The following is a 22,663-nucleotide window of genomic DNA, read 5'->3' on the forward strand; positions in this document are numbered from 1 at the left end:
AAAAGGAACATTTATCCCCTGTTAGTACTAGTCCTCTTAGAAATGTACAAATCAAAGCTGGTTTTTATTGATCAGATTTCTACATTTCCATCAATATTACTGTATTTTTCTTTTCTTGGCTGTGGCATTTTTATAGAGTAATCAAATATCCAATATTACTAGGAGCCATTTAAAGTGAATGCTAGAACTACTAAGGAGTAATTTGAGAATTAGATCTATTTCTGTTAGTTGAAATGATCTTGACTTGCTTATATTGTATTGTACCTGATGCTCAGTAATATGATAGTACCAATACAAATAGAAAGATATCCGGTTTGAAGTTCTTAAATATCTATTAAAAGTGGTGAGCAGTCCAAGCACATTAAAATTCCATTTTCCCCCATACAAGTGTTTGCGGCAGATGACCCCCACTGATCTTAAATATATTTCTGTATCTGTAACTGAATAGAGGTTTTCCGTACAGCATGTTCTAATGGTACTCTGGCCTTTAGCCAACAAGGCACTGAATAAGGCTATTTTTAAAATACAGAAACTGGGAACAGCTGCAGCAATCAAATTTGATAAAAACAGAGAGGAACTTTGCTTTTTTTTTTTTTTATGGTTTGTCCAAGTTTAGACTCCTTTCATAAGAACGGCTTTTGTTCTGTTGGATGAAGGGGATATAAGAGTAACACAGTGAAATCCTTTTGAACAAATAACTTTTAAAAGAATACAGATTAAAATAATAGGGGGCTTTTTGGTGCAGCAGCATGTTCAATGCAATTGTACCTCAAACTATTAAAAGAATAAATCTATAAAAAAAGAATACATTTTGTCTGCCAAGCTTTACTATAAAAGACTTACCCATAATGATCTCCTGAACTAGGAGATGAAACCTCTTGTTTCAAATATTGAACATCTGAACACTGGTATTTGGGAGTAGGTTTTGGGTGGAAGTGATTTAATTTGAACGCTCTGGGGTGGGTTGTGATTTTTTATTATTATTATTATTATTTTTCTTCTTTTACTATTAATCAAAAAAGTTTTTATGAAGAGCTCTCCTCTCCTTCCCCCTGGTAAGCTGGAAAAAAAAAATGTTCACTTAAGGAAAAGTTTTACAAAGGCCTTCTGTGCACATTAAAATGTTTCATAAAATGTTTAATTATAAAGACTGATTCTTCCTTGTTTGCCCTCCTCTTTTTTTTTTTGGAAACTTGTTATTCTATGATTAATGAGAGTCAGGAGATGATTATATACACACAAAAAATCCATTACGCAGTTGTAGGCTGAACTGTATCTGTTAAATTATTCCATCTGAGGACAGAGTCTCTGTGCTAGTCTGATGCAAGGCACAAGACACTGGGTGAATTCTGATATTCGCTGAAGTCACTAAGAGTTTTGCCACAGAATTTGAAAGGCAGGATTTTATTGGTTGCTTTAATTTTAAGTGTCAAAAGTAGCAAAAACATGTGTGTGGTTTTGTGTGTGTTTATATATATAGATATATATGAAATATCTGCTTAATTTATTGTCACCATATCTGGGTATCTCACCAGGGTGAAGATTACAGCAGTGATATATCTTCCTTTCTTCACACTAAGAGGCAGGCTTAGCTTGTTTTGTTTTGTTTCAAAACTAGGAAAAAATATGAAGGCTAGAGTAAAGACTTGATTTAAGAATCAATACCAGCATGAAATAGATATATGGCGCCAACAGAGTTTTTTAATGTTTACAAGCGAATTTGGCAATGCAAAATACACAATACTGGGTCAAACACTATAGATGTAGAATTTGATATATCATCCTCGAAGTCAATATTAAAGAGGGAGAATAGACTTTTAAAAGCAGAAGGCTGAAATTCAGGAGTTGCTGATTTATTTCCTGTCTCTGCCACAAACTTCATGTGTGATCTTGGCTAGGTCAGTTCTGCAAACTTATGCTGCTTAACTTTACATGGTAGAAATAATATTATGACTCTTGTGGGTCTACACACAATATATCCAGCTGAATATGGAAGCAAATCTTTTGCAGGACCTAAACTTGTCTGTGTACAATTTTCACTTTGTAAAATGGACATAATATTATTGTTCCCCAATGCTTTTTCTGTTTTATTTGTCTATATTATAAATTCTTGGATATAAGAGCTGTCTTTTATTACATGTCTGTGAATCAGTAACAAAACAGAGCCTTGACATCATCTGGACCTCCAGGCACAACTCTGATATGAACATAAATGTTGAGGCATATGTTACTCCAGGTAACAACTTCTCTAAATAAAAGCATAAACAAAACCTAGGATGTACAGATTGCTCTTGATTTATTATAACCAGGAATCTAGAAAAAGCCATTCATTTGGAATCAGGAGAATACATCAAACTGAATACATTTTTAGCATTTTATACAACAGCAGTCCCTATCCATGCATATGGAAGCGACCCCACATTCCTGCATAATGGGTAACTGTAGATTTAAAACATGCTGTGTTCTAGGAAGATACTGAACAATTCATGTGGTGCAGAGCATCAAGCTCAGGAGTTTTTCAAGGATCCTCTGGCATTATACCAGTTTTCAAATTGTTATCCAGTATTTTAACTGGAACCAAAAAATTTCTAGTGTGATGATTGCTAGGGTTTGATTACATTTAGTAAGCCATGGAGCCCCTTCTCTTCGAAGACAAACTGCTGCCAGAGACAGATTTACCACTGACCAGCAGTGTTTTTATGCAAATGTGCCTGAGTGAGTGCAGTAACCCCAAGTTATAATAGAGTCATTCAATCTCTTGCCAAGACAGCAATATTTATAAATTGCAAAGATAAATTTGATATCAAAACCAGTTCCATTACAGAGGGAAAGTTCTCTATGTAAATCAGTATTTCTAATCACACCATGCTTCTTCCCACCCCCTACCCCATTTTGCTTTCCTTGCTTTATCTTCATAGATGAATTCTAAATGTGTTTTTTCTCTTCTATGTTCACTTTGAATATTGAAGCATTCAGCTAATGCCAAGCTAATGGATAATGTAAACACGCTACGAAACTTTAAAGTCTCCAAGAGTGTTTCTTCGTGCCTTGGGGAAGTGCTATAAAGGGCTTATATTGCTGTACAGTGTTTTGTCTGCTACTTGTGCAAGTTTCTGTTTGGACTTCTCTTTCTCCTGCTGCCTGATGGGAAGAAATGGGCAGTCATCTCCCTAGTGACTTTATCTCCCCATCGGGAATGAGTGCAAGGGGTCAGATGCCCCTCTGCATGCTAGTCACCATCTGCTGACAGCAGCGCTCTCCCGGGAGAGCTGGCTTTGTTTACTGACAGGGCTAATATGAGGAGACACGTGAAGTACTTTGGTTTGTGGAAGAGGGCAGGAGAGGCATGGTGCTGTGAAAACATTCCCACACACTCTAATGGCTTATTCACATAGAAAAAAAGTGACAGCCTTCAGCTCTTTCACACAGCTCAAAGTAGAACAAACAGACTCAAGAACCCCAAGGCACCGGTCAAAAAACACTTTCCTAATGCATTAATACTGAGATGTTCTCCATGATAGCTTACCTATGAGACTCCAGCTCATAGGTATTCATTTAGGCAACTAAATGATCTGGCTAGATTGAAAACTGTTCGGTATCTTGTAGTTGCTGCTGTTCGCTGTTGGCTACTGAATTCTTTTCGAAAATCTAACCTTCATTTTCTAAACCTAAACCTCCTAAAACGGGTTATAACAGGTGAAGCATGCATTTGGAGCATTTTATTAGTATAGTCACCAATTGATTGTTTTCAGAATAAAATCCGTAGAACAGATTAAAAATACAACATGCTTAAAAAGCGATGCTTTTTTTACTCCGTAGTTGGTGGAGACACACAGAGGTGCAGACACAAGTGTGTAACTTCAGAACAAAATTTAAGGATCAAAAAGCAGTGATTTTCTGAATTAGGTCTCTAAAACAGTTGGGATACATGTCATGGAAAAGTCCGCGTTATAAGCTGTTAAAGTGATGAATGATGTTTAGCAAACAGCAGCATTCATTATTCTGGTCTACAATTTGTAAGATGTATAAGCAGACAACAAAAGCAGTGATAATCGGTCAACCCACAAGTTCACGTAGCTCAGTATCTGACCTAATGCCAGCCTGCATCGCATGATTAGAAATAAAGAATAATAGAGCGAACATACAGTGATTCTTCCATTAAGACATCCTACCAAATATGTATTAATTTTGATTTAGGGGATTTCAAAGTCTAGAATGGCATCATGGTAGAACAAAGTATTAAGTAAAAAGAATTTTCTGCTTGTTCTAGAACTGCTATGAAACTGCTTAGCTCTTGCATTTTGAGAAATAACAAATTATAATACTGTTTTTGCCTACTCCATGACACTCATTATTTTCTCATCTTTCCTCCATTCATCTCCTCACTTCATTAAGGGTCCTAGTCTAATTTGTTTTCATACAGAAGCTGCTCCCTATTATTATCATGTTTGTTCCTTTGTCATTTCCAGTTATTTTATATCTTCCTGTGCATTGCTGAGTAGACTGGAACTACAAACTCCATACTGTATGGATGAACCAATCATAATATTTGATGATATTTGATCACTGTTGAGCACTGAACTGACATTTTCATAGAAGTAGCTACAGTAATTCCATAGTGTTAATTTCTGCGTGACAGTATTAATTGCAGCCAAGCAAAAGAAATATACGTATATATATGGACATATAAACACAGACACGCCATACTTACTTTCAAATGTAATATATACGCATATAATAGTCTACACATCTGTAGTTAGCTATGTCATATGCAGTTATCTCTGTTTTTCCTCATGGACATTGTTACATGTAATTAATTTTCTGCCTTTGTATAGCCCCATTACTTAGTACTGTAAAATTTCTCTTTTTTTTTTTTTTTATAATTGGCTTTTTTCTTTACTTTGAACCGTCAGTAACTCACTATCTACTTCTATTTCCAGATTATTTAGGGGTGTATGTTGAGCAGCACAGAGGCCAGCACAGATCTTTCTGAGAAATCAGTGATAACCTTCCATCAGAATGGAGAATGACTCTTTTCCTATCTTTTAATTTAATAGAAGATCTGATCTCTTTGAACAGAGCTAAGTCTCTTTCAGAATCTTTGGTGAGGACCTTTTAAGAACAAATGTAATCATTGATGTCTTGACCCTTTATATTCAACCCGTGTACTTATAGCCATGTAGCATCTTTAAAGAATGGGACTATAATACACACTCCATTTTTCACTTTTGCTCACTCTTTGTTGTCAAAGTCAATATACCTCAAGGATTTGTTGAAATGGATATGACTATGCAAAAGCATAAGGTCAAATATATTAGCAAAGGCAAGAGCGTGAACTAACCCTAAACTAATAATTGCATGTTACATTTGCTTTAGCTTACTGCTTCTGAAGCAAGTTTATGTCTAATTTAAGTTTGATTCTAAAAATATTCATATTTTGCCTAAAATAACCCCAACTTGGGAATATGCCACTGCAAATGCAAAGTTTTTGAAGTCTGTGAAGGCTTCGCTTTTTTGGTAGATAAGAGTATTGTTCAGTTCCATCTTCCAATACTTAACATACCACATTTTTTTTAGATGTGTGGTATAGATCAAAGGGCAGGATTTGGCCCTTAGTCACCTGCTGTTACTGGCACTAATCTCTCAGCTATTGAAGAATGATGCATCAAATTTATATCACTGCAGATGTCAGTATTCTGAATCTTGCATATGTTGCCTGAGCTGTCAGTAATAAAAATCTGTTCTTAATTATTCTTGCCTTTAAAAAATAATAATTTTCTAATAACCCAGTGAATAGGAATTTGGTGTTTTCTTTAGCTGGAAACATTTTAATGATTTAGTACATCTATAAAGGTCTGTGTGCTTTTATAATATAATAACTTTTGCAAATGAGTATGACTTTCTCATTGAAATCCTTGGGGCTATCAAGAAAAGCAGAATTTGTTTAAATCTGAGTTAAGTTTAAAAGTGGGTAACTTAAGGAAAACATTTCAGGAGAAAAACAATTCAGCAGAAAGCCAGACCTACAAAATTGGGTTTACATGCGTTACAAGGATGCAAACTATAAAAATGCATAGCTAAAATTAATCATATCATATATTTTTAACCTTTGTCCATCTTATTTTTTTTCCTTAACAGGAATGAATAGAGTTTATTTTTACTTCATTAATATTATATGGAACTGATCTTACTGTGATGAGAAAATGAAAATAACAAAGAATAGTAAGAAATATAAGAAGATAAACAAAGGCTTTGGATTGTATCAGGTTTTCTGGTTGGAAGCAGAATAATCCAAACCACAAATCCTATTTACTTTTAATACTTAAAACCACCACACACACACACACCCATCACAGTACTTCTTTCAGTTAATTACCTTCACTGAAAGCCCAGAGAAGTGAGCAGAAGAGACTCTCTTTGAAACTTTGGTCTGGCCTCATAGATATGATAATTAGCATTAAATTCTACCTTCATTAAAGGTTGAAGGGTTTAAAATGTACAAAGAGTAATGCAGTCTCCTTTGTTTGATGTGATGATAGACTAACATTTTGGCTCATTGCTGTGCTTCACTGAATAATGTACCTTTTGGAAACATGGATATTAACAGCCATTCTATAAAATACATCTACAGCTAAAAAAAAGTTTCTTTTTCTTGTCCATTTGGTCTTGGCAACATGTATTTAAACAGGAGAATATAAGACATTTCATATAAAACACCTTAGCTGATTCTGGATATTTCATTACCTTGCTTGTTTGCTTCTCAAACCCGACTGCTACATTACTGTTTAGGTTTCTGGTTGTATCTCTGTTTACATCTGAGATTCTAGATAAAATTTGTCTTTGCTCCTTGAAGTCAAGCATGCTAACATTTATTTTGCCAGGCACATTATTTATTTAAATATTTTTTTAAGTTTTATGCCAAAATGATATGTAGTGAAAAAGCAGTGTGAAAGAAACATATGTATCTGGGTGTAAACAAGCACTACAAAGTTTAGGAAAGCTAGATCAATAGCTGCTGATATAAGGTATGTTTTTGCCCTTTTTGCATTGAAACTGTGCACTAATTGAGCCAAAATCCAATGCAAAAAATAATATGTGGTCTCATAATTAAGGATACAATAATGCATGCGCACAAAGGCTGAATACCTGTCATCTTGAAAGTGTTGTATAGAAGAGAATCCAATACAGTCTGGACCACTGACTTTTCTTCTTTAATGGACAATGGACAGCATAAATTTCTAACCTGCAAACATCTCATCCTATGAGTGTCAGGTAACCTAAATGAAGGAGCCTGTCCTATTTTCTCATGTAATAAGATTATTTGTTCAATATTTATGTGTTAAAATAAACCATGGATATTGTTGTTGTATTTTAGAATCATTTTTTGTCAGGATATTTCAGAATGTTGTGACAACAGACCCACATGTGTCCAACCTTAAAGCTACAATCACTTTTTGGGAATCATTTTTGCCAGTTCTGGTCTCCACATCTTTTATTATCAGCTGATCTGACAATTCCTGCTAATCAGGATGACCACTGTCAAATTACTGTCTAGATAAAATGTGGCTTATTTCAATTTTCGCAGATCTAAGTGACCAGCTTATGGAAGTGGTTGGTCTGGAAGGAGCCATGGAGATGGGACAGATATACACAGGTCTGAAAAGTGCTGGAAGACGGCTTGCTCAGTGCTCATCTGTTGTCATCAGGTATCACCAGCTTTAATTTGCACTGCATTGCTGTAGTGAAACAGTAAAGTTTTATATATCATCAGTTCACTTTCTTTAGTAGTTTAATAGTCATAATTACTGTACTTATTTCTTGTGAAAGTATCATTTTTGTATGTGAAATATATCTGTGCCATCTATATTTTTATGCCCATACATCTTCGTTCCTTTAAGTGTGTCAAAAAACTAGGAAAAGTGTATTTACATTCAGTCTTCACATATTGTATTCAACTGTCATTTCATCCTATGAAAAAATGTTGTCAAGCAGTTGGAGCAGGAGGAGTAAAGCATGAATATCTTGGGGTTTAATATTGACGTACACTCCGTGCAATTTTGAGCAAAAGGTCATTTAACATTACTTTGACACATTTTAACCCATTTACAATGCATACCTCACCAGGGAATAGTAGCATGTAATTAGTATTTGTAAAGCGCTTTTTTGATCTGTAGAAGTCAAAGTGCTCTGGTTTTAATTTATTTGTTATTTACTGAACACTGACAAGTCACTATTATTAAATATGTCGGCATGTGTAAGCCACTAATGGTGGAGCACCCTAATTTAGTTGTGCTTGTCATTGCTATGCTAAAAGTGACCAGAACATTCAGAATAGCGGAAACTTGGATTAGGACTCAAGAAGAAAATAAGTATTCTAACTTTTGGATTAGATAAGGACTGGAAAAGGTAGAGATGGTCAGCTCTTCCTCAGGAAGAATTTCTCATGAAGAATTTTCCAAAATTTTAATAAAATTATAAGCCCCAAAAGCCTAAAATTAGTATAGAACAAAAAGCAGCAATAAAAGCAGGATTTGCCAAAGTGCCTGGCATATTTTTGAGACTATCTTCAAGGACTGAGTGATGTTGACTTCAAAAGTACTTTCTCATGTAGATAAGGAAGAGAAAAAAGTTCACAGAATTATTACAACTTCTCTGGATACCAAGAGATATTTTTTCTAATCCCACATCAGCAGGACCACAACTGCAAAAGATTCAGAACCCTTCCAAACCTATAAAGTGAGAGTTCATTGAACATTACGGCCATAGATGACAGTTGGTTGTTTTCAAATAATGTCCGAGCCAGAATTTCCATTGACCAGTATCAGTGCTCGGTTGACTCATTTTTCCATTATTAGATTTATTCACCCTATGTTATTTCTAACAGTCTTGTATGGAAACTATTATAATGCAGAAATATAAGGTTGGAAAAGACCCCAAAAGATCATCCTTTTTTTCTTCTTTTCTTTTTCATTTGTCTATACTGTTCTTAATGTGGTATCTGAAACTAGACAGGGAACACCGGCTATAGGTTTATGTTAAAATCAGTGCCCCTTTACTAACAATTTAAATTTATAACATGGTAAAGACTCTGAATATAGTATAACTGTCATGTTATGTGACTACTCTGTCTAACCTAGAGTTAAACACAAGTGCAAAAACATATTTTATGCTTCTAAGAAATTTTTACGATAGAGCTAAAATTTATTTATTTCCTTTAGAATTGTCAGTCTAAGTTATAAAATATAGCAGAGGTTGCTTTGTCTCTTCAGTTAATACGGTTTATTCCTGAAGTTCTTGCATAATTCATTCTTTATTTCACAAATTACAAACTATTCTCCCTTGAGAGAGCAGTGTATTACTTGCAAGATGTGTGAACGTTTGCAATGTTTTTGCTTTGTGTGTTGAAAATCAAACTGAGTCTACTAAGTGACTAGGTTACTTTTGTAAGCATGTTTGGTTGTACTGGAGATTACGTAGAAGCTTAGGGATAAATCAGGTTTATATTTGTGTGCCATCACATATATGCCTCCTTAATAAATATATTTATCAATGTTGTCCATTTACTGTTTCTTATACTATGAAATATATCCCTTCAGGACCAGCAAGTCTCTGCCTATGCAGATAGATGGGGAACCTTGGATGCAAACTCCTTGCACGGTAAGGGTACTGTTATCTCTGGGAAGAAGGCTCAGCAAAAAAAAAAAGAAAAAAAGATTAGGAACCTTTTATCAATGAGTAAAAAAAATTACAGTAGACAGAAAAATAAACTGATTTATTTACTTCCACTTCTTTTTTAGTGATAGAAAGAGAATCTTTTGGTTTAAAAGACAACCATTGTCATCAGCATTAACTCAATTTACTTAAGAACGTTTTCACATAGTTACTATATAGTTCAACACTCACTGCATTTTCAGTTTATTGTGCTGTTTTTTCCCAAAGGTTAGGATGGAATAAAAAAACATTTATTTCAAAAATTTGTAAAAGACGCAAAGGGTGCAGTCCCAGCATCCCTTTATCCAATGTGATCACTTATTTATGATGTTTTATAAGATTTCTTGTCAGTATTGCGGAGGAAAAGCCAATGTTGGTTTTGATGCTGAAATGTATAAAGTAACTAATTATTATGTAAAAATTTAGGAAGATTTTCCATTGTGCTTTTGAGAGTTCATATCAAGGAGGTTTTATTTAAAGCTCAAGCCTTGACTGCTGATTGAATTATACAGTGGAATTAATATTTCAAAAATCCTTACAGTTTAAAGGAGAAATGAAGGAAATTACATAGTCTTTTGTTTCAGTGCCCACACATATGAAGTGAGAGCAGGCAAACAGCAATTAGGATAGGCTAGGCTAGGCTAGGCTAGGCTAGGATAGGCTAGGATAGGGAGGAGCTTGCTCAGAGGAGGTTCTTTGTGTAATTGTTTACAGGCAAGACAAGAAAGGTATATCTCTAAGAACTCTCAATTTTCATCTCTCTCTGAGCATTTGGAGAAGACGTTGAAGAAATTTAAGCTCCTTATTGTAGAGTTTAGTCTTAGTGACATGTTTTAATAGACAATTTTACTAATTTTGTTTCCATAAAGAAGACCTGTGTTTTTAAGTAGGTGAATAGCTGTAGCCTTTCAGCTTGTAAGTGTGACCAAACAGTAATGTGACAAGGAAAAAAATCCTACTACAGATGGGAGTAATTCTCCAAACCAGGATACTGGATCACTTTCATGAGCTTTATGTCTGTAGTAGAATTAAAAGCTATACAAAAAAGTAAAAGGGAGCACTTTTAGTAAGGTGCTAACAGGTGTGGCAGCTGATAATGCATGGGTAAGGATGACAGAAAAGGGTTATGATAGTTCATGTTTACTAGATACATCATGGATTACAGCTGAACAGCAGGGAGAGTGCCTGAACTCTAATTCTCTATAGTAAGCGTTTACATGCTGCAGTGACAGGAGAACCATGTGAACACACACTGTGTGAAGGCAGAACAGTGGGAATTTTATGAGATTTATTCCAGGAAACCTTTTGGAGTTAAGAGATATCATTATCTTTACCTCTTCTACAGTGATGGCTCAGCGCAGAGGAACAGTACTGAACTCAGCAGTTAGTTGTTCAAGAAAAAGATGTAATTTTTCAGTTGCCAAATTACAGAAGAGAACTTATGGAAGGATGCTGGCAATAACATGTGCTTCTTTTGTCTTGATTGCTTGCTCTGTGCAAAATCCCTGCTATCTGATTGATAATGTTAGCAGAAGCTGCCTGCACAATTGAGGGAAAATCTGGAAAAAGAGACAGTTCTTACATTTAAATTACTGCCTTGAGGAAACAGTAAATTATTACTGATAATTACTGCTGTCCAGTTTAAGTACCATTTTAAAGGAGATAGAAATTGTATATAATTCTCTGAGGAACCCATCCTTTCTACTATGCCATTGTTAAGAGCATATACTTTGTATTACATAAGAAAACCATACTGTTGAATATATTTATTTCTTCTGAGAAGAAAATACATGAACTATTTGTCTATACTACTGCACCTCTATGAAATTAGATATAGAATTATTATTTTATGTTGTATTATTCATTTTTCATGATTTTTTTTTCTTCTTTGCTATGGACCTTAATGTATTTCTTGCAATTGCTCCTTGCAATATTGTACATGTTTTTTCCTTTGTAAAATGTAGAAAACAGATTGGGATACATGTATGGTCCAACCTCTTCCCTCCCCACCAGTTCTAACTACTCTAGAGGTTTTTTTCTCTGAAGTCCTCTGCAAAGTAGCTAGGAATTCCTCCTGAGACAATGACGAAGGTGGCCATTAACTTTTCTCTCAACAGAAGTTTAAGATTTGGTTTCTGAGTGTGTGCTTCACAGGGGTCTTTGAAAGCCAAAGTGGTTTTGATCACGTAAGTATTGGGATGATATCTCAGTGATGTGTATCCAAAAGCAGAGTCTGAAAGAAACCCATAAAATCTAAATAAAATCTTTTGTGTATCCAGCTATGTAGCCAGTTACTTGAACCTGCAAGAGCTCAAATTCCAGAAAAAGAAGTATGAGAAAGCCAAAGTAAGAATCATGAGGTTTTGTCTTCTTTAGAGACAAAACTGTGGTTTTCTCCCAGAATTACTTGAAAGCAAATGATTATTGACCAGTTTTCAAATGGACAAAGGTGTGATGATCAGATAAAGAAATTAATTAGTTTAGTTTCTTAGGAAACATGAGAGTTTTCCTTTTTTTTCTCCTCTTAGGCGATTTCTTTCCCTAGCTTTTACATGGAATGAAACCTATATAAAGATGCTGGCACTCTTCTACCATGCACTGAGACAAGAGGGGACATTCACATGCTACCTCTTGTTAGGTAGGACACGTTATAGGATACTGAGAGAAGGCACTAATTAGTTTACTACCTATATTGTTTCAGGGACAGAAGCTACTGTCGTGCTTTGATATATCATCTCACTAGTTCTAGGGGAAAGACCCCTGCACTTTGTTCTATTGCACAGATTATGTACATCAGTTAGACAGAGCAGCTGAGCCTCAGGATTTTGGTTCTTCAGTATTACAGCCAGAAAGCTATTCTTGAAATAAGACTGCTGTCTCTCCTTTTCCAACCGTCCTTTAGAAAGTTGAAATAACATGTTATATTTGGTATGGTAATCTCAGAAGCTTCAGTGTATTTTGAGTTGAGTAGTTTTAGGGACTGACCTATAAATATTACAGAGGCTAAGTGAGAAAGAAATACATAGTCAGCAGGTATTGAATCAACCCTTGCCCAAGGTCAAGTGGTAAAGCTCAGAAGTCCTTTTTTCTTTCTGCTTCAGATTTTTATACAAATAAGAGTATTTTTCAAATTATTTTTAAGGAAATCAAATTCAACCTGATCAAAAATTTGCTATTCCATTATGCATATTAAGGAAAACAAGTTCTGTGTCAAATCCCTGTTACATATAGGATGAAGACTACACATGCAGGCTAGGAAAATTATTTCCTGTTGAAGGAATCAACAAGTTTATCTTTGCTAATTCTCTTTTCTGACTGTAAGAAGTTTCATGCAAATAGCATGAGTTGCTGACAACTGTTCCTTCTCATACATATAAAGACCATATTCTCCCAAAATGACAGTGTGGGCTCTGAGAAAATATTGTAGGATACAATAGATAATGCAGTCACTCCCCAGAAGCTGTGATCTGTGATTTTTTAATTCCTGTGATCAGTTTGAGTACTGAATAAATTGTGTACTACTTTTAGCGTCTTTTATGATTTTCTATTACTCATGTACCTAGCATCCCTAGACAAGAGCAGGAATGCCTTCCTGTAGGTTCCATGCATACTTAAAAATGTGAGTGGCTGGGTTTAAAAATCTGTCATCCAGAATCATTCAGTATGTTGAACACATGCAGACTGCAGTGTCGGGCAAAGTCACTCTGCTCTAGTATAATAAGATACAGAATCTGAGCATCAAGTTGTATTCTTTTCACTGTTTTTATAGAGGAGTGTTTAGGAAAAGGAAAGATGATAATGTTATGTTAAACATCTTGTCTGATTAGCTGAAGAGGAAATTCTATCAGAGCTCTCCCAGACAAACATAGCAACATGAAAGATATCTATCGTTTCACCTGATCTCCAAACAGGTCATTAATAGTAATGAAACTTCAAAGACTCTCAAGTTAATTCAATAAACTTCTAGCTTTAGCCATCAGGATTTTATTTTTTTTTAAAAAAAAAAAAGTCATCTTTCAATTTAGCTACATAAATTATTAGCGTTGTTTTGAAAAAAATCCATAAAAACATTCCATCTTAATTAGAAATAACTGCATTTTCAGTTCTTTCATCTATTCCTGACTTGCTTAGCGTCATATCTAGGTGTCAGGCTGCTAACATTAGATTAAAAGTAAAAGACAGAAATGTCTGTAGAAAGTGCAAGAACATTTCCAAAATGAAGGAACGAAAATGAAAATCCATAGTCAGAGCTGACCCTAATGGATTACAAGAAACACAGTTTCACAGACATCTGAAACACAGAATATTTTTGAATTATTTACTGATAAGAAAATTTGTAATAAGCCATTTAATAATTAAACTCAAAATAATATTTCAAAATATTATAATTTGAATGCAACTTAAAAATAAGTTTGAAATGAATGCTTTCTCTCTGGCTTTTCTTTTCATCCCCAGAGATATGATGAGCCTGAGCACAGAGGTTTCATTGAAGTCCTACCTGCGTAGTTAAATCCAGAGAGAAACAAGAACTAAAACCAAACCAAAACAAAAAAGTTTTTACTAATAAATGCTATACAGCAGAGATGGGTGAGAAAACTAAAAGAGAGTCACAGATTTGCCTTTATGTAGAACCATTGGCTCCACAGACTGCATGAAGAAGCTGCAGCTGTATTCTAGACTATGTAAAATATCTTCTTTCCGTGTCACTGAATGTATTAATATTTTCTTATCGGTTGTTTTATAATGGGAGAATTTAAAATTTTGTGTCTGCTTCTTTAGAGCAAAGCTCAACTTGGACCTAGATATGGTGGCTGATTTTCATAGAACATTAGACAATTATTACATAATTAACCCATAAATTGAAGTCAATTACTAGGAAGTTTTTGGTGTTACACTAAAATGCTGCATTTTTTCCCCCTTTTGAGTAACAATGTGGATACATTTCTGTTTCGAGGTCAGAATGATTTAATGAGTTTCTAACACATTATTTTGCAGCTGAGCATTTTTTTTTCATGCTCACAGGTACACTGCACGTTAATTAGTTTTGTTTACCTATGCATATTTTTCCGTAATTTCACAAGAGTAGTTTTTGTAATTGACAAAGCAATTTACTGCATGTGTGCTTTCTGCACCTCAGACAAATACTCTAACATGTAATGCACCTTTCTTTCCAGATTGTTAAGAAAAGAATTAGTTGTGACTAATTGCCAATTAATTTGCAGTGGTTTTAGGGAAGAAGGGGGAAAAACAATTGCATCCACTAATTAAAATTTAAAATACTCCAAAGTGTCATCTTTAGGTGTCTGTGGAATGCATAATTTCCATTTTAGTTCTGCACTGGATCTGTAACAACCCTGAGCTTGACAGCTCTATTAATTTAAAACCTCAGTGATACCTATTAGTACAAAACAGGAAAAAAATGCCATTAATCATTTATTTTAATTTTGCAGCTCTGTCATTTTCTCTGTATGTTTAAAAATTATGATGACACTGTAATGTTTTCCAATCTACCTGTGTGAAGGGGAAACGGATCATACTACTTAGGAGAGAGACTAGAGTATATTATTAGAGCTTAATTAATGCCAAACTGATTAGATTTGATTGCACTTTGCACAATAATATTGTTAAGAAATTTATTTAAAAGATGTGTTGCATAACGCTGTACGTAAAACAACTAAGTCTAGAACTGAAGAGATTTTAACCAAAATGCCACATAACACATGTCACACGCTAATTTTGTTTAGCATTGCCTACATTCTATAGGTCTTATTCATATCATGATACCCAATGCAGCTTTTGATCACCTTCAGGAAGATAAAGGTACTTGGTACTCCTGTGATATGTAGTTGTTGCATCCTTTCATTTCCTGTAAGGGGAGCAGCATATAGACATCTAGACTGTGGGAAAACCCTCATACTCTCAAAACTACCAACATCCAAACCCTGAAGACAGCATGGAAAAAAGTGACCATAACCTAACAGATCCAACTTTATAAGTTTTTTCTATCAGTTTTGTTCCTCTGTCCTTAAAATATTTTTTAACATTAATTGAAATATTATAAACACAGGTGATTACCTCTGTTTCCAGTTTTCTATTGTCATTTAACATTGTAGTTAATACCTGTATTTATAGTACCAAGTTCTGTGTTAAAAATAAATATTTAGGCATTCTGTGAAGTCAGGAACAAGGAGGTAACCAGCACATATGGTAGAAAAAGGAACATGAAAGCAAAACTGACTGAAAGATGTAGTTATCACACTAAAATTATTGGGTTTCAGTGCATTTCATTTAGCGGATGCATTGCATTAGTGTGGCTTCAAGGCATATTTTGAAACTCTGACCTGCTCCTGAAACAAATAAATGTCTGGTTTATGCATTTATAAATAACTTTAGTATCACAAATTCAGTCTCCTTTATCAGAAAATTTGCTATCAACAAATAGGGAGCAATTAAAATATCTTCCTTTAAGAATTATGCTCTTTTTTAATTAGATCTGGTGCTCTTTCCCATGAATACATCACTGGACACATTTTCTAATACTGGAAAGGTGACTTTGAAATTGCAAATGCAGTATATTTCTACTAAACCTATTTATTACATATACCGGCCCTTTAAATTTCTGTGATCATGAACTCATAGAATAAAATCTTGCTCCAGTGAGTAAATGAGAGTTTTGCCATTGGCTTCAACAGTTTAAGTTTAGCCTGCAATGTTGAGTATCAGGCTTACAACAAAAATCTATGGAATCTTAGCAATTCACATGGTTATTTAGTTTCCCCTTAAATAGAATTTTGTTATTTCCTCATTTTGCCTATTTTTAAATATAAATGTATGCCAAATAAGCCAAATAGAAGGGTTTTTTCCCCAGCAGAACTTCAGGCACTCCTCTAATTTAGGTTTTAAATGTCATCCATATTTTCTGTAAGATATTATATATTTTCAATTAAACTGATAAGTGATCTCAGAAATTATTTTCCAGAATTCCATAGCAATTTGCATGAATATGTTTGTCAGGGTATCATCAGTTTCTAAAAATATGTGTGGATAGGGTTTGAACTTTCAGAATTTTTCTCTGAGCAATGTCTTCTTTTCGTGTGTTTTGTAAATCACAGATTCACCTAGGAAAAATGAGAATCAAAAAAATAATATGTTTTATTTAAAGCTTTTGTGATTGTGCTTCTACTAAAAATCCCCATAAGGTTGCTTGTCACATTGAAAGAGAAACTGAATGGTAAAAGTTACTCTTTAGACACTCCATGTACATGCACACAGGATCTATATACAGCCATAAGTATCATTTTTTTACCGAACTAAAATCTGGTTGCTTGGAATTAAAGGTTTTTATCTTGTTTGGGTTTTGGGGGTTTCTTTTGTCTATTTCAGTCTGCCATACAGCACTTTCAGTGTTCAGTCCTACTTTGACCAACAGCATTATTTCTCTTTTTGACACCCTTAGTGCTGCTTCCCATCTCAAAGCGTGTACTGTCACTTGTCACCCAGATTCACAGCACCAGTTCTGGCAGTGCTGCCAGTGTGAAGACAGAAGCAGAAGTGAGAGTCCAGGGCAGAAATGCAGTGCCTGAAAGTCTAGGGAAAGACAAAATTAGCCTATTTCAGGCAAAGTAGTGCAATAGTCCAGCATGTATGATAAACATTCTGATTTTTTTATCACCCAAAGATAAGATGTTTTAATGTGGGTTGGGTTTTTTTCAGTAGGAAAACAAGGAATGAATGGTTATCATTGTTAACCAATGCAGTGTTAACATACACTACTATGTACAAGTAAAAAAAAATATTTTATTTTTACACTTTATTTTTGTATTTTCAGAATGTAAAATACATTTTACACCACTGGAATCATGCCAATTTATAATAGTTGGAAATATGTCTTGGAGAAATGCATATAGGACTCCATCCCCATGCACATGAGTGCTTAATCATGTTCAGGCATCTTAGCTGATCTCAGCTGATAGGATGCAACATACTGAAGAGGTCATGGTCTCAAAAACAGATGGCTCAAGCCAAAAAAGAACATTAAAAATTATAAACATTTTCTCAATATGTAGTTGCACTCATCCTCGGCAGCACTGAACAACCCCAATCCAACATGCACAATCTGTATGGGGTCTCAGCATTACCTCACCTCTTCATACTAAAGCCATTTTTTGAGCCTTGTTCTTTTATTCACTTTAAGATGGAACTACTATGATTTACTTCTGAAAGGAAACTCTGAGCCCATTCCTACTGCCACATCATGGCCTGGTCTTGCAATAAGCTGAACCCTTAAAACTGACAAAAAATTCACTCACAGCAGTTGCAGATTGCTTCATGTATTGATCCTTAGGATCGGGTTGATGTCATCACTATTCCTGAGCCCCAGGATATGTCTTATGAAGCATGTGAAAGTTGCAAAAACCCTTGAGGCGATTTTCCAGGGCCAGATCATCAGCTGATACAAAGTGACATCAATGGAATAATGCCAATTTACCCCAGCTACAGATTTGGCTTCCTAAGTGATGCCTGAAGCAGAACTTCTTGTGAGAAAATATGTTGATGCCAATCTTTGAAAGAGAGAGTTATTATCCCTGTGGAATTCATCTAGGTGTCCAAAAAAAACCCATATGTTAAATGTTATACTAATGAGGAATGTTGACAAAAAGAGGTCATGTATGAAATTTGAGACTAATGAACTAAGGTGGCATGGAAATGAGCATTTGAAGAGTAAAGTGAAGGCTCTAATAGAGTTAAACGCACCCACTCATTCTGTTGAGATTTTTATGTTGCTGTCTCCTTATATTGTAAAGTAAATTTCCACCCCAAGAAATCTCCTGATCTATATTTTAATGAGCCTTTCCACGTGACATACATTTTTTGTTTCATTACTATTAGTGAATGACAAGTGAAGGATATTCATTTTAACTTGAAAATGTCAGGTATGCACTTTAAGAGATATATTTTTCCAGTTTTTAATGAGGTGGTGTTTCTTTTTTGAAAGAAATACCCATCTCTGATGTGGGTACTATGCAGGTGACAACTGATATTTAATAAGTGATGGTTCTTGTATTAGTCGTAGTTCACTAAAGAAAATGTCTCGGATTGCTTTTGAAAAACTCTTAGCGTCACTAGCCCAAAGGCAAGATGTGACCTTTTTATTACATAATGAGAATCATTTATTATCTTACAATGTATCTTAAAGTCACAGACAAAATGCCACTTTGATAATTGCTTTCAATTAGCTTTGAGCATAGCATACATTCATAAAATGTCTTCTCTAATTTAGACTTGAATTAGAGAAAATTGCAGACATAATCTACTTTAAGGTTGTCTCATTTAAGGTGATTCGTACTTTGATATGAAAGAAATCAAAACGGGTGGCTTTACAGCAGTCTTACAAAGTGTTTTAAACAGTCTTCAATATTCGAGTATATTCACAATTAATTAACAAATTAGAATGCTAGTTAATTTTTTTTGACTTTTTTTTGTGTATTAACTTTTGACTTTCGTTCATAATAGTTATTTTTAAATTAAGCAGTGTCCTGTGTTAAAAGAAAAGTACAGCTTGATTAGGTGTATAAAGCACACAAAGACATAGTTTATATTCTAATAGGCAACAGTTTAGTCTGTCAGTATGTGTGTCCTTTCCAACTTTTAAATTCTTATATATCTTGTAGATATGTAAAATATTTAACAGCAAGCAAGAAATCCCACACTCAAAAAGTAAGATCACATATTGGCATGTATTTTATTGCATATGATTTTAAATATTGCTTTAGTGTATAATTTAAAGTATTTGTGGAAGCAATGATTACACAGATTGGTTTACTGCAATGTAATATCATTCATAAAAAATACAGGTATTTTCCTTTCATCTTTGATGAAATGAAGGAGGTTTGGTAGTCGCATACAACAATAATTCAGGCATCTTAGATGCTTGGAATTGAACTAGTTCAATGGATAATTCTGTTTTTCTTCTTTCTTCCCCCAGATAAAAATTACTCACAAGAACCAAGCCCCCATGTTGATGGGACCTCCTCCAAAAACCGGTCTTTTCTCTTCTATCATCAAAAGAACAAGGAATCACAGCAAGGAATAAGCCTATGTAGTTTAGTTTTTAGAAAACCAATTAGCTTTGTTGGGCTTTGGAATATTTATGCTGGAAATCTTTCAAGAATTTTAGAATATCTTCTACTTGCAAAATCATGGATTTTGGTTTAAGAGTCTCCATAACTGAGCTAATGTAAAACTATGCTACTAGAAAAAAAATATTGTCACAGTTTTGTAGGCATTTTTGCATGATGAAAGCAGATTTTACATAAAGTGATACAGCATATTTTTTGTTGCATGCGTTACCATTTACTACTCTGTGGGCTAATTCTGCCATGGAATATGGGAAAAGAATGCCATGGGTTATTTGATTTTCTCACTTTTCCATTTCAGTTTTTTCTACTACAATGATCATATGTCACAGGTTCAATAGTATCTCTTGAATCAAACATCTTCACATCAATAGACAATTAAACTGGTTTCAGAGTAAAGTTTATTACAGGTCTTATTCACCTGTACTTTTACTTTATCATTTATTTCTACCCTGAGGATATTTTTATTCAGTTAAACATTAAAATCTTATCTCTTATTCTGATAACTCCTATGTATGCGAGTAACTGTACCTGCTGAAAACATTTAATAATGTGTGCAGTGTTTAAATGATCGTGATTACTCTTGTGTAAGTTTTTGCAGGATCTGAAGTCAATGCAAAACTTTTGAGCAAAAACCATATGGCTAAGGAGATCATGCTAAAAGTGAAGATAATAATAATTGCAAAACTAGCCATCAGTGTTGTTTGTTGCAACACTAGAATTATTTTAATGAGCAATACATCTCTGTAACATGGCAAACTTTAAATCATTCTGCATATTGACCGATAGCATAGTGCGTATGCACACAAATAACCAAAGCTCATGCCTAATAAAGTGCATTTTCCACCAAAGATTTAGTGAAGGATGCTTCAGAGAAATGGGTTAATGCATAATTAATCAAGCTCACTGGAGTAGACTCACTGTCGAAAATTTACAGTTCTTTTCATTACTTTGGCAATGTCCAGACAAATGCTGGGGTAGGAAAAAGCATTAAATTAATTCCAGGTAAATGCTTACTTTCCATTTGTTTTATAAGTTGATAGACATAGAAACGTACTCTAAATATTAAGACATAGACACATACTCTAAATATCGGAAATCTGAACATATTCAATTTTATTTATTATAAATTAGTATTTATAAATGTATGCCATCTATAGTTTACTCATGTTCTAAATTAATCTCTTAAGAAAAGGATAAACTGTTATTTGTTCCCCTTTTGTAGTCTGTTGTCTGGAATCTTGTTATCAATTTTGGGGAGGCAGTTGCTCAGGTTTTTACTTTCTTAGCCCTCTGAGAGACTTTAGCCCTCTGAGAGACTTCCTAACAGCTTAGAAATCATAATACAGGGATTTGTCTGAGGTTTGCACAGCACTGTCTAATGTTGAAGGGAAGTCCAAGAAAAGCAACATTTTCAGTCTTGCATATAAACAGTCTCAATAAAAACTTTTTATGCAGTCTTAACATTGTTCTTTGTTCAGTGAGCTGCTTCTCAGCTCTGCATGACTTAATTTCTCAGATTTCATCAAAAGACCCAAACAAGTAAAAGAAGAAACTTTGCTTGAAATGCATGATATCCCATTTTTATCTAGACTTTAAAATGTTAATGATTTATTAAATCTATTTTTCTATTGATTCGTACATTAAAACATTAGTACTTCATCATTCTGTAGTGCACGGTACTGTGCATGTATTTAAATAAAGTTACTATCATTTGTTCCTCAGTACAAGAATTCAGCAGAGTCTTAATTTATGTAATAGACACTACAATAACAGTCATATATAGTTGGTAAGGATTATGTCTTTGAAATATACAGTCTGTGTTCTGTAAACATTAGGAGGTAAATACCAATTAACATTATGTTCAGCATTAGGTAGAAAAATTTAAGGGCAATTATTTGCTAAAATTAAGATCTTGTAATTCCCCATTCTCGGGTCCAGTGGTGTTGATAATTACAGTTACCATAGGAGTAAACTAATTATTTTCCTGTGCATTGCAAACACACACACAAAGAAGCATTTGATGCACTTGTCTAACTGCAAACATGCGTAAGTATAGAGCAAAAGGTATTTGCAAAAAGAAGGAAATTGCTGACATAGTATTACATAAAGTGTACATTGGTTTTATGAAATTATGGTTACAGGTGATAAATATTTTCACATAACTTGACATAGGGTTTTCTAACAATGCTGTCAACTTTTTGTGGCAAAAATGTGTTTAACAATAATATATAATGTGCTCTCTATGATTATCTCATGAACATTGTAACTCTGAAAACAAATAAAATTATACATAAGCTATTATCTAATAACGTATGCCGTTTTAAATGTGCCTGTCTGTGATAGCAATTTGTTCACAACACAGTTTTTCATATGAAGAGGGATAGATGGGTTCATGTAATCAAAATTACGTACAGTTCTGGCTAGATTTACAAAAGGTAAATCAGATCTGTTGGTCAGTATGTATCAAATTCTCACTGTAGCAAAATATAATGGAGCAGCCATTTTACTATATTGGCACTTATCATAGCAGTGACTGTCTGTCTTTCTATTAATCTTGTTTGATTGGGGTTTTTTTTAGTATGGCCTCTAATAATTTAAAACCATGCTCAGGTTGAAAGTATTGATGATAAAGAGAAAATCTTAGAGTACGTAAAACATAGTATGAAAGAAAAATGCTTGATTTAATGAAAGAGAACTTCAGAGGGGCTTCCTTTATTTTTTTCCCCACTTCAGTATGCACAGAATTGATATAATGAAATTACGCATTGGCGTGTGAAGTGAACAAAGGAACATATTTGCATGTATCTTCATAC

The 22,663-nt window shown here is 34.2% G+C and overlaps 1 protein-coding gene across 2 annotated transcripts in view; it reads left to right on the forward strand.

Moving 5' to 3' along the window:
- The window catches only part of DGKB (diacylglycerol kinase beta), a 363,732-nt gene extending 341,598 nt beyond the window's left edge, over positions 1–22,134 (forward strand). For both annotated transcript variants that reach the window (XM_027777058.2, XM_027777059.2), the window contains 3 exons: positions 7,586–7,706; positions 9,597–9,657; positions 19,697–22,134. In XM_027777058.2, the coding sequence (XP_027632859.1) occupies positions 7,586–7,706; positions 9,597–9,657; positions 19,697–19,804 (290 nt within the window). In that variant the 3' untranslated portion in view covers positions 19,805–22,134. The remainder of the gene's footprint in view (positions 1–7,585; positions 7,707–9,596; positions 9,658–19,696) is intronic.
- Positions 22,135–22,663: the final 529 nt, after the last annotated feature.

Source organism: Falco peregrinus, chromosome 5 (genome assembly GCF_023634155.1).
Source record: "Falco peregrinus isolate bFalPer1 chromosome 5, bFalPer1.pri, whole genome shotgun sequence".
Classification (NCBI taxonomy): Eukaryota; Metazoa; Chordata; class Aves; order Falconiformes; family Falconidae; genus Falco; species Falco peregrinus.